The sequence below is a fragment of the Daphnia pulex genome, chromosome 7 (assembly GCF_021134715.1).
Source record: "Daphnia pulex isolate KAP4 chromosome 7, ASM2113471v1".
Classification (NCBI taxonomy): domain Eukaryota; kingdom Metazoa; phylum Arthropoda; class Branchiopoda; order Diplostraca; family Daphniidae; genus Daphnia; species Daphnia pulex.
The window spans coordinates 1,172,987-1,185,251 of NC_060023.1; the positions used below are offsets into that span (position 1 = coordinate 1,172,987).

At 42.8% G+C, this 12,265-nt stretch overlaps 3 protein-coding genes and 1 long non-coding RNA gene across 7 annotated transcripts in view; 1 reads left to right on the top strand and 3 right to left on the bottom strand.

The window, feature by feature from the left end:
• LOC124197078 (cuticle protein 21-like) overlaps positions 1-12,265 on the bottom strand; it is a 62,635-nt gene that overhangs the window by 9,227 nt on the left and 41,143 nt on the right. The window contains exons 1-4 of one of the 3 annotated variants that reach the window (XM_046592338.1): positions 2,338-2,493; positions 2,108-2,261; positions 1,500-1,799; positions 718-824 (exon numbers count right to left, since the gene is read on the bottom strand). The exons of 1 other annotated variant lie outside the window; for it this stretch is intronic. The gene's annotated coding sequence lies outside the window, so the exon portion shown is untranslated. Of the gene's footprint in view, positions 1-717; positions 826-1,499; positions 1,800-2,107; positions 2,262-2,337; positions 2,494-12,265 lie in introns of those variants that run through there. One more of the 3 variants, XM_046592337.1, reaches the window with a different exon arrangement.
• On the bottom strand, positions 2,918-9,813 carry LOC124197075 (ice-structuring glycoprotein-like). 2 transcript variants are annotated; one of them, XM_046592331.1, is made up of 3 exons: positions 9,658-9,813; positions 4,412-4,750; positions 2,918-4,337 (listed from the first exon to the last, which is right to left on the bottom strand). In XM_046592331.1, the coding sequence occupies exons 2-3, from the start codon at positions 4,480-4,482 to the stop codon at positions 3,191-3,193; spliced, it is 1,218 nt and encodes a 405-aa protein (XP_046448287.1). In that variant the 5' UTR covers positions 4,483-4,750; positions 9,658-9,813; the 3' UTR covers positions 2,918-3,190. The 2 variants fall into 2 exon arrangements, with proteins under 2 accessions (XP_046448287.1, XP_046448288.1); XM_046592332.1 differs by having other exon boundaries at positions 4,412-4,535; positions 9,658-9,739.
• On the top strand, positions 6,351-9,385 carry LOC124197088. The gene is made up of 5 exons (XR_006875970.1): positions 6,351-6,444; positions 8,144-8,243; positions 8,310-8,575; positions 8,699-9,017; positions 9,079-9,385. It is a non-coding gene; the product is annotated as an uncharacterized LOC124197088 (long non-coding RNA).
• Positions 10,036-11,501, bottom strand: LOC124197076. Its single transcript, XM_046592334.1, has 3 exons — positions 11,298-11,501; positions 10,820-11,227; positions 10,036-10,755 (listed from the first exon to the last, which is right to left on the bottom strand). Exons 1-3 carry the CDS (start codon positions 11,366-11,368, stop codon positions 10,230-10,232), a joined length of 1,005 nt encoding a protein of 334 aa, XP_046448290.1. The 5' UTR covers positions 11,369-11,501; the 3' UTR covers positions 10,036-10,229.

Genomic DNA, 12,265 nt, shown 5'->3' on the forward strand with positions numbered 1-12,265 from the left:
ACAAAACATTGCAGTCAAAATCTGTTGCAAAAAAATAGAAACTGAATAAGGACTAAACGTTGTTACTCAACAAGAGACGGCTAGCTTTCTGTAGTTTCCCACTTCACTGGATCGATAGGATAGCGCACTGTTTTCGCAATACAGTTGGTAAAACCTTTCGTACTCGTTTTAAAAATTCTAGCATCAGAAAGCTATTCTTCTAGTGCCTGGATGACATAACCAACGACGAAATGTTGATTACATCTCCACTAACAAAATAACGATGTTTGTTAAAATGCCATTCTTTCTTCAGCTTGAGACACACAAAGTATGTGTTGAAAGAACAAGCTCATAGATGGCATACTGCATTGGAAACGGTTTAGTCCCGGGAGAGTCATTGAATTCAAACCTAAATCTACACAAGAAATAAACCTAGCTTTTCAAAAGAATCTAGTCTGCCGCTTCAAAGACAAAACCAATCTGTTCGACAATTTAAAATCAAATTGAAGCTTAAGTCTTTAAGCGTCCTAACTTCACAAATACTGTACGCAGTGACAAGTCTTCTGTCAATTTACAGAACGAACAAAGAAGTGAGACAAAGAGTAGCGTAAGTCAAGACGAGATATCAACAACTGTGCCACTACTTTCGTTTATAAACGTTTCGATTGTTATCTTGCCACTTGTTTAAGCTTTACTGGACTTAAAACACCTTAGAACAGTTAGAAATAGTCTTCCTACCTTTGCATTCGCCATCGCAGTCCTTCAGCTGCAAATAAAGATGACCCGTCCACACCAATGGTCCAAAAGTTGATGGTGATCTTGATGGTGATACCAATGCCCAGTATCTAAGATAAGTAATAAAAATTACAACAAAGAACAGAAAGAAAGAACACAAGACAAACATGTAAGTTTAGGTTAAAGCTCCACTACGCGAACAACAACATTTCAACCTTCGAATAAGCCCCGACACCCTGGACCCTAGTAGCCTATTTGGGAAGCCTGCTGTAGTTGGTTTAGTGAATAAGGTTTCGGTGCTCTGTTCTCGAGACTGCATCGCGTTGGTTGCTTCTGTTCCAAACCAAGAACCTTAGTAAATGTAGGCGAATGAGATTGTTGTGTTGGGAATGTTTCCCGTGTCGTCCAATTCGTGCAAATGGTTGTGGGGACTCTTAGGTACACGATCCCGGTGCTCAATGCCTTTCCTAGCCACTTGCTAATTCGTGATGACACGAAACGGCTGTTATTCGCGTACGCTTTTCAGTGACAGTTGAGTCGAAGTTAACGCTACATAAGTGGAGCCAAAAATAAGCCGAAAGCCAAAGTTTCTAATCCACCAACCATTCACTTTAGGGTCTTTAATGTTTGTTAAGTCATTTTGAAAAGCTTCAGACTCAAAAGGGAATTCGTGAATAGAATCACGAGAGATTCTACAGTTTCATAAAATTACAAACATTAAGTTGAACTGAAAACTTTGTCTTATTAGAGCCACTGCTGCTACCAAAAGCTGAGATTTTGCCTACCATGTCTATCACCGAAGATGCCATAAGCCATATGCCAAAACGAAGATCAATTCTTTAAAATGGTCGCCCGAGTTGCTCTGGCGGATACGTCCAGCAAATGCATGAAGCCACGAAATAGACTGATGACTGAGCAGTGAGCACTAGATCAAGCAGGTGTAAAGATGAAGCCAACTCTAGGTGGGAGAGAAAGGAAAGGATGTCTTCGTGAATACATTCACCCTCACATGAATGTACACAAGGACTCAAGGAAATGGGATTGAGAAAATGACATCGGCTACCAGCTCTTATAGGAAGGGGGACCTGTGAAAACAAAAGACGATGTGATAGTTATAAGTAGGAGTTTGCATAAAACAAAACACAGACTAAACAGAACAGCAACTCTGATTCAATGGTGTAAAATAACCAAAAACTCTATCCTTAACTTGTATGATAAGGGCAGTTAAATAAGATCCCATATTGAATGTAACGAACTAATCACACGAAGGAGGAATGCTAATATTGAGCACACCATTCAAGGGTTGCTTCAACCTCATTTTAATAATCAACATGTATAACCAGTAATAAAACAAATGTTCTTTACATTTCTCTAAGGAAACATGAATAATTACCATTTTGATTTCATAAGAACTAAATATTGTGATCAGATCATTCAGATGCAGTGGTGCACTGATGCTGCAGCATGCTGCTAATGATGCATGATGCTCATGAGCATGGATCAGTGACTCGGCACCAAGCTCGGCGCCAACCACGTGCATGGAGGAACTGTAACCCACAATTGATTGAACAAAGAAATGTTATATTCGATATTGGTGCACCATATTGTTGCAATCAAAATTACCATCGGGAACAATCCTACTATAACCACAGAAGCTACGCCATGTGGGCAACTCAAATTTCTCTTCAGCACTTGACATGGAGCTTCTAAAACGGGACACTCAGTCAAAACTACTTTAGCAAGCCAATTACCATATGCTAATTTCTAAGATCTGATTCTGATCTGATTCAAGCAGACGAATTTATTGGCACCTCAATAGTGGAAGAGTCATCTAGCGGTAGAAATTAGAAGGACATTTTAAAATATCTCGATCACTAATTCAGACTAATTAATAAACGACGATTCACTGGATCAGGTCTAATTTGCAGCCATTTACCCAACGAGCTGAAAACCAACGCCATTCTAGTAGAGAAAATGACCCCGATGTGACATTTAAAAATAAATGGAAAAAGTAACAGGAATGACGCACTCACATTTCAAAAGAAAGGGGGGGAAAGTATTTTGACGATTTCACTCTGCGACACGTTTTCCACCATTTCCATATTCTGGTTCAAAATGTAGAAAAGAAAGTTGTTTTTGACGTGAACTTTCGTCGGTTCACGATTAATATCACTGGCGTCCAATTCCAATTTCAATTTCAATGGCGCTGAAAAATCGTTTATTGATTTCAATCCCAGCAAAATTTTCGACAATACAGTCATATTTGATTATTATTTATATTAATAATATTTGATCTCCATAAAAGTGGGCTATGAATTTTTCCCATGCGCGGGGGGGACATTGTGCATGGGGGAAGGAATTATAATAAAATTGCTCGTGCGCTCGCGTACACCAAACATGCTATTGGAAGCCTAATACTTTTGAATTATTGCAAGAGAATTTAAAAAAAAAAACAAAAATGTCACCTTAAACTGTTCTAATAATAAAGAGCAGCAGAGACTGACAGGGGATTGTCAGATCGCTTGACGGCCGCAGCGGGGGCAGCGGCGGCGGCAGCGGGTGCGGCGGCAGCGGCGGTGGCGGATGCGCCGACGCCAACTTCCGCTGACAAGACTTCGACGGAGATGGGCTCCGGAATGCAGACGTTGTTGACGCAAGTAGCGCCACCGCTGTATCCAGTCGCGGTGGCAGCGCTAAGTTCCAAAGCGGGGGCGGCGGCAACGACGGAGGATGCACCGGCAGCAGCGGCACCAACGGTGGGGGATCGTTTCACGGCCGGAGAAGAGACGGAAGAAGCGGCAGCAGTGGCGGTAACAGCTCCGGTGACTTCGGCGGACAGGACTTCAGCGGAGATGGGCTCAGGGACGCAGACATTGTTGACGCAAGTGGCACCACCGCTGTAACCAGTGGCGGCAGCAGTGTTCAGGGACAAGGCCGGAGCGGCGGCAGCAGCTGGGGCGGCGGCAACAGCGCCAACGGTGGGCGATCGTTTAGCGACGGTAGCGGCACCAGCGGAAGCGGTGACGGGAGCAGTGGAGACGGCGGAAGCAGAAGCGGAAGCTCCGGCGACACCGACTTCGGCGGAAACCACTTCGGCCGAAATGGGTTCAGGGATGCAGACATTCAAAACGCAAGTGGCACGGCCGGTGTAACCGGTAGCGGCGGCGACAGCGGCGACATCAACGACGGCGGGAGCTGCGGCGACCACGGCACCGACGGTGGGCGAACGGGCCACTCTGTAAACAGTGGCGGTGTAGGTGGTGGCGGCTTCGGCGACTGGCGCAACAACTTCGGCAACAGCAGCAACAGCCGGGGCAGCTTCGACGGCCGGAACGGCGACAGTTTCGACGACGGCGACGGCCTCAACAGCGGCCGGTGCGGCTACTTCGACGGCAGCGGCGGCTTCAACGGCGGGAGCGGCGGCTTCGACGGCCTTGTCGGCGTAAGCGGGTTCGGCAGCTGGCTCGGCGACGGGCTCGCTTTTAGCGTCGGTGTAAGTGGATTCGGTTTTGTCCGTCTTCTTGTCCGATTTGTCGTATTTCTCACCTCCTTTCTCCTCCTTGGCTACCTCGGCCGATGCGGCTTCTTCATTCTCGTTGCTCTCGGCAGCCGTGGCTTTTTTGCTGTTGTTCAAAATAACAAATGGAATTGAATTAAACGGTTAGAGCTGAGCTGAAATGCAAAATTAGAAACTGACCCGTAAGGAGCGCTGGCGATCTGCGAGACCAAAACACTGGCGACGATGAGGAGGACCAAAGTGAACTTCATTTTCTCAGATTGAATGCAAGATTGAATGTGATGTTTGTCGACGAGCAGCCGGCCTTTTTAAAGGTGGACAGGAGAGACGTTAGGAGGGAGGGGGCTAGTGAGATTTGGTCCGCTGCACGGCGTTGCGCAATCCCCCGTCAAAAACGTATACACAGTAGAGGGAGTCGACCAACACGTCACAAAAGCTGAGCCAGGCTGATTAGATTCCTCCCTCCGTCTGAATTAGTTTGTTTTTTTTTCCGTTGGCCAAAATGGCGATTGGGTATCTCTGTCCTCAAAACCAGAATCTCAAAGAGGGAAAAGTTGGACGCACACACACAAGACGTATACACTGTAAGCCCTAGTAGTAGCAAACCAACGTGAAAAGAAAGTCTATCGTCCCCTTGGGCGAAACAGACAGTCGAACAAACAACAACGAAAAAATACAGGCTTGAAATTGGCGCACGGGTGATTGTATTCAAAAGGTTATCTCAGTAGGAGTATTACGCTTTTGGGAAAATTAAATCGATCGATAATGTTTGTGACACATGGCCTCCAAAAAGGTGAGAGGGTTTTTATTTGGGAAAAACCCAAAGCGAATTTAAAAAATAAACAAAACAAAACAAAAAGAAATGAATCTTCTTCGTATTATTTCGTCGATATCTGGTTTAATTGACATAGAACTTGAAATATACAGCAGTCGTTCATTCTCTTTCGGAGTCGAGCATTCACGTCCAGTTCAATAATATCTCTCGGCACTCGTCTCAACTTGGTTTCCCTGTGTCAACTAAATAATTTGACAGTTCCGATCGTTTCGTAATTGCATTGATAATAACGTCATCACGATTTTGCCCATCATTTCTACCGAGTTGAAATTTTGCCAAAATGAGGGAATCCAAAGTTTCCGTCTGACCATTACAACTGGCCAAATACTCAAGATAATCACATCAACTTTGATGGCGATATGAAAAAGCGAGTTGAAATCTCAAAGAAAAGAAAGCGTCATTTAGCAGAATTCGAGTCCGATTCCAGTTCCAGTGAATTTTGCCGACTTGCCCATAGTTTTTCCCGACGAGTGATAGATGACTTTACAAGGTATTATGTGGGATGTGGGGAGAGAGAGAGAGGGAGAGAGCAGTCATACTGCTGGCATTATTGTACATTTGTTTTTTGTTGTTTCATTCATTCAAGTTCCCAGTTTTGAATATAATTCACAGTATGCGAATTAATGGCTTAGCCTTATATTCTCGACCTTTTAAGGACCCACGTTAATAATTACAACAACAACAAAAAACCGTGTTCATTTCAAAGAACACGACGCTTTGTCTTAATTTCGGGGTTGGAAAAATTTGATTAAAAGGAGGAGGAGGAGGGTTACTATATTATAACATACTTTCTAAAACCCCCCCTCTTGCCATTTGAACGCAAGAGTCTGCTGGGGCTGGTGAATAAATTACACACCGATTCTTTTCTCGTGTGTGAACCTGTGATAAGAGATCAAATCTAATCTTAGATCTACGCAGTTTTTTTTTTGCTATCCCCCAACACCAGTCCCCGTCAAGGTCCCGTGATTTTCTTTGCAATACGTCTTGTATTATGCTGCTTTCATAATTTGGAATGGTTGATTTTCGGTTGGATGAACGCACGGCCAGGTAGGTGGTGGCGGTGTCCTGACCCAGGTGAGATTGCAGAAAAAAAAAAGGCTGTGCTGATAATAATGTGATTTTCTTTTATCCGGGCCAAGGTGATATTCAGCAGCGCTATTCTCTCGTTTTCAATCTCCCGCCCGCCCGGGAGTCATTTGTTTATTTCGTGTAGACTATTAAAAACATTTGATTTTGGCAACAGCCTAAATCAAATAATCATATCTAGCTGCTAGATCGTTCTAACATGCTACGACTCTTTGATTGTGACTTTCTTTCAGTCGGCAACTTTGAACGAGTTCGGAGCCAACCAACTCCGCTTCGTGAAATTTCAAATCAAGTAAGAAATAATTGACAACTTTTTGACAATTTAATGACACGGAAACGGATCCAGTTGACATCGTACCCCCAATTGTCCGCTGTATATCCGCATACCTGCAGCCAAAGCAGTTTGCAAATAAGTTCACTTGATTTGGTGTCTCAAAACAATTTGGCGGAGGGGGGCCATTGCTCCCTCTCTCTAAAAAAAAAGTCTCAAAACGAGTTTTCTCTTTTTGTAAGTCACCTGACACTTGAGCAAGCTCCAGCGCACTGGCAAGAGTCGACTTGTTTGACACGAGTCTATTTATCACGCCGAAAAAAAATGCCGCTTTCGTTTAGACTTTTTAGACGGGTTATTTTCGGTTTTGTTTCTTTACAAGCGCGTATATATGTTAAATCGTCTATTCAAAACATGTCACCAAAAGTTCCAGTTTCGGGAATCAACCCTCAAGTCCTTTTTCTCCGTCTTCCAATTCCCCCAAAATTAGCCTCAATTCCGTTAAGTTGAAATTTTAAAAAATCGTGGGACAAGTTCATCGACATTACCGTCCTTGAGTGACTTCGGGGGAAAACCTTTAATAGAAAATTACATAACTATTAGGGCGGTCGAAATGAGATTTGGTCAGAGTGAAATTAGTAAAAGAATTGGACGGTATTTTTTGGAGAAAGCTAATAAGAACCGTGTCAGTGACACAAGACGCAGAATGACTATGCCTGGTTATCTTTTTATTCTCGTAATTTGATTCAATCAGCGTTGCAGTGACCAAATGTGCGTTCTCTGTGAATGGGAAAGCTTGTTTTTGACGTCGATCCGATTGCCAGCCAATTGGGTTTTCCCTAACACGTCTAAATCAATCGCAGGTCAACTGCGATTTTGAAAAGCCCGCTCTTTCTTGTTAGCGCGCCAGTCAAGGTTATTTCAAACGTACACAATTCGAGACTGGCATATGTAATCTCGTGTGTGTGTGTTGCTAAGGCAAGACACTGAAAACGGGTTCAGCAATCCCTCGGACTTGAATGAGACTTGAATGAGAATTTCTGAATTCGACCAAGTTGTTTTTCAAGGCAATCGTCTCCGTCCGTAGAATCTCGGCCGCTCACAATTTCCCAAGTCGGCGATTTCTCAACCGGTACACAGTCGTGGCCTGACACGGGATTTATGGGTGTTGACGGTGGGTATTTCCAATCCCAAAATGACGGGGGTAAACCAGACCGACATATACACAGGAAACTGGGTTTATGTATCTTTTTGGGCAGATTACCGTACCAGTCTGAGACACACAACAAAACAGAATTGGAAAAAAAGTCAAAAGTTAACTAGTCAAAACCAAATTAAACTGGGGCGAAACTCTACGGATATGTGTGTCTTTTAAATTGCCTACTCACGAACAACGGGATTGACGGGATCAAAGAGAGAGAGACAAGCAAATAGAATGTCTACTTTCCATAAAGAAAGAAAGTGGCAGTCGACTCAAGTTGCGGCGACAAGTTGTCGTATCCCCCCTTTAATTTTCTTTCTTTTTTTTAATAAAATAAAAAAATAAAACTATTACAGCAGTTTTTTTTTTTTACCTTTCAGAAAAAAATTTTGTTGAAAAATTCTTTCGGTGGCTATTGGTAACTGCCAACTTTTGCGGGCTGTGTTTGAGTTAGTGATAAAAAGGCTTGTGCACCATACAGTTTTCTCTGACTAAATTCTAACTGTTCTACTGTTTTAGAAATGTTCAAGTACGAAAAGTGGAAAAATGAGCAAAGCTTTTCACGGATGGAATTTTGAACAAAAATAAAATGTGTTCAGGATAAAAGTAATGGATGAGAGTAAGTAAAGTACGACAGTCCATTCTTGTCATAAAGTATGCTAAACAGTTATTTCTTTTCCGACAGCGCCATTTGAATGCCAACAGCGCATAAGGGAGGAAAGCGTTCGTGATCAACTGCCAAACGTGTACACGTAATAGTTATGAGATAATAGGATTTCCCAATTGGGCATTTCCGATCGTTGAAACGTCACGATGTCATTGACATAACTGTCGTGATATTGCTCCACTTACTTTCCTTTGACAAGGAGTGGAGGCGATATACCAGAGCTTCCGGATTAACCCCACAACAGGATCGTTCGAGTAGATTGTGCCAACAGTACGTCTCATTGGGTAAATTTGTTAGCATTGAGAATAAAGATTTAAATTCAAATCGTCAATTCATTGATTTAAAAGAAAAATTAATATTTAAGTTCAAAAGTTAAATCGACTGTAATTAAATTTTTAAAAATTCAGATGCTGGAAATGATTTAGTGCGGAGGTATCCAGCGGAGTCGACAGAATTTCCTTCCTGCAATTCTCGCAAGTGATGGATAATCGCTTCTAATCTGTCCCATTCACGTTAACTTTCACGGAAGTAATAACATAACACCCCAATAAAAAAGTAATTCAGTTCTTCAATTGTGATGTGAAACTATTGTTGGTCTTTTGGTCGACTGATTTTATAATTTACTGAAGTGTTTTATTACTAAAACCAAAATTACAAGTTTACGACCCTGATAAAGACAATGTCATTCCCTCAACATGTTACCTAAGAAGTGTACAAGACTGGCAGGTAAAAATCTTCAAGTTTAAAAGAAAGAATGAATCTTTGACATTGAAATTTTAATTTCCAGGTCATAAAATTCCTTTGATTACGCAGTCAAATTACCTTGTCAAGTAAAGCTCATTCACCACCACAAAATGAATTAACATGGTCAATTCAATTCAGTTTCGTGTACCTGAACTCAGTCGTTGAATTGTTTAAAAATACTCTCCCATTTTGGAACTTGAATGACAAATAATTAAAAATCCCGTGGACAAATCACTAATAGGTAATTTAGTAAAAATTGAGAAGAGAAGAAGTGAAATAAAATGGGAATGAAATAAAAATGGTTATCGTTAACCCCCCACACTTTCTCCTCTGAGTGTGACAGACCAAACATATTCCCCCCACCCCAACAAGTTCTTTTCAATCACAAAAATTGTTTCGACAGTCAAAATCAATTAAACAATGTCCATCATCCAAAGTTTACAAGTCTAAACAAATCGTTTCCACTTTCTACAAGAGAGAGAAAGTGACTCGGGCGCTATGGGTGGGGTGTGGCATTGGATCTAATAATGTGACGACACGTTTTTCATCGTATATAGTTGATTGGCGTGGACATGTATAAACTTATCAGGAGTTAGTAGGTAGCGAATAGATTTGAACTTACAAAACAGCTCTCTCTTTACGTCAAATTCCGTTTCTGGATTGTTCCACACACGATTGGGCTAGTCGGGCCAACCGAACATTTGATAGTCGGCCGACATTTTGATTGTTTGACGTCACTGCACCGAATCAGGGACAAAAAACAGCAGAGCCTGTTCCGTAGATGAAAGTGCCAATGCCGATCAAGGCCGAAAGTCTATAATAAAACAAACAAACAAAACAACTCAAGATCATTCGGGATAATAAAATCGTAAAACTTGTTTGGCAAACCACGTTGTCGCCTTGGGAAATTTTACGAACACACCTTTAGCGACTGCTGCTGATAGTTGGTCATTCTTCCGCTAGATGGCACCCGATTAACCGATTCATTTATTCAAATTGATTGCCTGGCCTGTTTTTGTATTTAAACCTTATTAATGAGATATAGCCAATTATACAAATTACACCTACATAAAGTGCTGGCGGATAAAAATGAACAAACCAACCAAACATCAAAAAGAACAAGAAAACAAGTTAATCATGGGCTTAATAATTAATGAATTCAAACGGGACGAAAACACAGAAATTGATGATTTTTTAAACGGGACATTGTTGATTTTGTCCTCGGAAGCTTCCCAGTGGACACTTGGTGCGCAGCTGGACTAGCGGTTTCGGTCTGGGCGGGAGGACGCAGTCCAGGGCTCCCGGAAAGTTGCGTCCCAACACTTGCCCTTCGGCGCAGGGTCCTCGGACTCCCAGTTGGAAGCACTGGGGTTTGGCAACCAGAGGATCTTGACTCCAGTAGACGTGCTGGCCGTCGGCCGGGCAGTCGACGGGCACCTGCTCGCAAACGATTTTGCCTTCGGCGGACATGAACAACCAGGAGCCGTTTTGGCAGGGTCCCTGCTGGTTCAGCGGGTGGCACAGGCCGTCCACTTCGGTGAAGACCAACTGGCGTTCGTCGTCCATGCAGTCGCAGACGGCCCGGTTGTCCATCCCGTCGTAGAGGAGCATGTCTTTCTTGGAGGCGCAGGGATTGAGTTCAACCTCGGTCGATTCGACGATGACGCAACGTTTGGTTGGCGCGAAATACGATTCATCCGATGATGGACATTTGCGAGTTCTGAATCAAATTGAATTTTCATTTGGGAACGACTTGAATGAATTAAAATTGATGAAATAATTACCCGGTCTTGAATCGCATCCGGGAGACGTCGCGTTTAAGTCCAGTGCGGATCCAGTGCTCTCGTTCCAGGGCTTCCGTGTCGTTGGCCAGGAGAATTTGGTAATAGATTTTATCGCTGACGGCCACCAATTTCGGCCAGACTTTGTTGTTCAACTTGAAAAGGGACGACTGGACGTCGAGGAAATCGTTTTCGAAAATATCCTCTTCAATGTCACGCTCCAGCTCGCCCAGGTCTCTCATCAATTTGGTTCGAATCTGCTCCAGGGTCAGCGGCACCTGGACCTCTTCGGACGAATCGACGTCAAAAACTTCGAGGCTAATCGGATCGAAATCTTCGACCGAAAAAAGATCGGCCATCAACGGTCTGTTAATCAACACTGGGCCGTCGACCGGTGCCTGAGGCTGGAACCTGTATATTTAAATCATTAATTAAATAACTCAATGACAATTAAAATTAAATGTTATGTCAATATTCTTACGGTAATTGAGGTGCTCCGGAGCAGAGCGAAAATGAAATGGCGATGGCCGACAAGAGTAGAAAGAATGTCATCTTGACTTGGAGACTGTCGATTGCAGTTTGAGTTGAGTTTGGACTTTGCGCGGGTCTTTTAAAGCTCCAGCTAAGGCGACCGCAAATGCGGAGCGCGTAGAATATACAGGAAGTGCGCTGGGCGCCGAGCGGTGCAATGAACTTGCGCAATTCATCGGGAAAAACAATACAAAAACAGCTGATAAAAGCTTGAACAGAGAAGAGTTGACACGGATGAAGGAAAATCCCAAAGCCTCCAGCTGTTTGATGAGTATATATGGGCATTTGGCTGGAAGGAGTCGATGACTATGTATATATCTAAATAATACTATACTATATCCATCTATACTATCATCGTGATGTTATTGGGCTGGAATGAATAACAATTGGTCATTCATCCGGGTTACTGCAGGTTGTTGCACGCCGATCCAGTTCTGTTCCAACCGGTTCATCTTATTCTCTTTTTCTGCGTATATTCAATCAAGTGACACACACGGACGGACCCCAATTGTACACAACTGACTCATCGCCATTTTGTTATTTTAAGCAACTTTGATTTAAATAAAATTTGTTTTTAAAAATTGCTTTGTAGGACCTTCAGACAAAACGCATTTACCGCGCGTATAGCTACGGACTCCGGAACGATTGTGTCTAATTGAATCGCTCTTAATTGTTTCTCGACCGCAAATCTATTAAAAAAATCAAAAGACGTAACGAAAAGAAAAGTTTGGCGGTTGTATAAGTATACACAGCAGCAGAGTTAAGCAATTAAAATTCATTCCGGGCTATGATATAAAATGCGATCAAGGATGTGGCCCATATATCCATATAGGAATCAACGCTAAGATAGCTTCCGGGCAATTTTGCGGTCTCCATAATAGTTCCCCCGCTAAATTTGACGCGACTAAATATTACAAG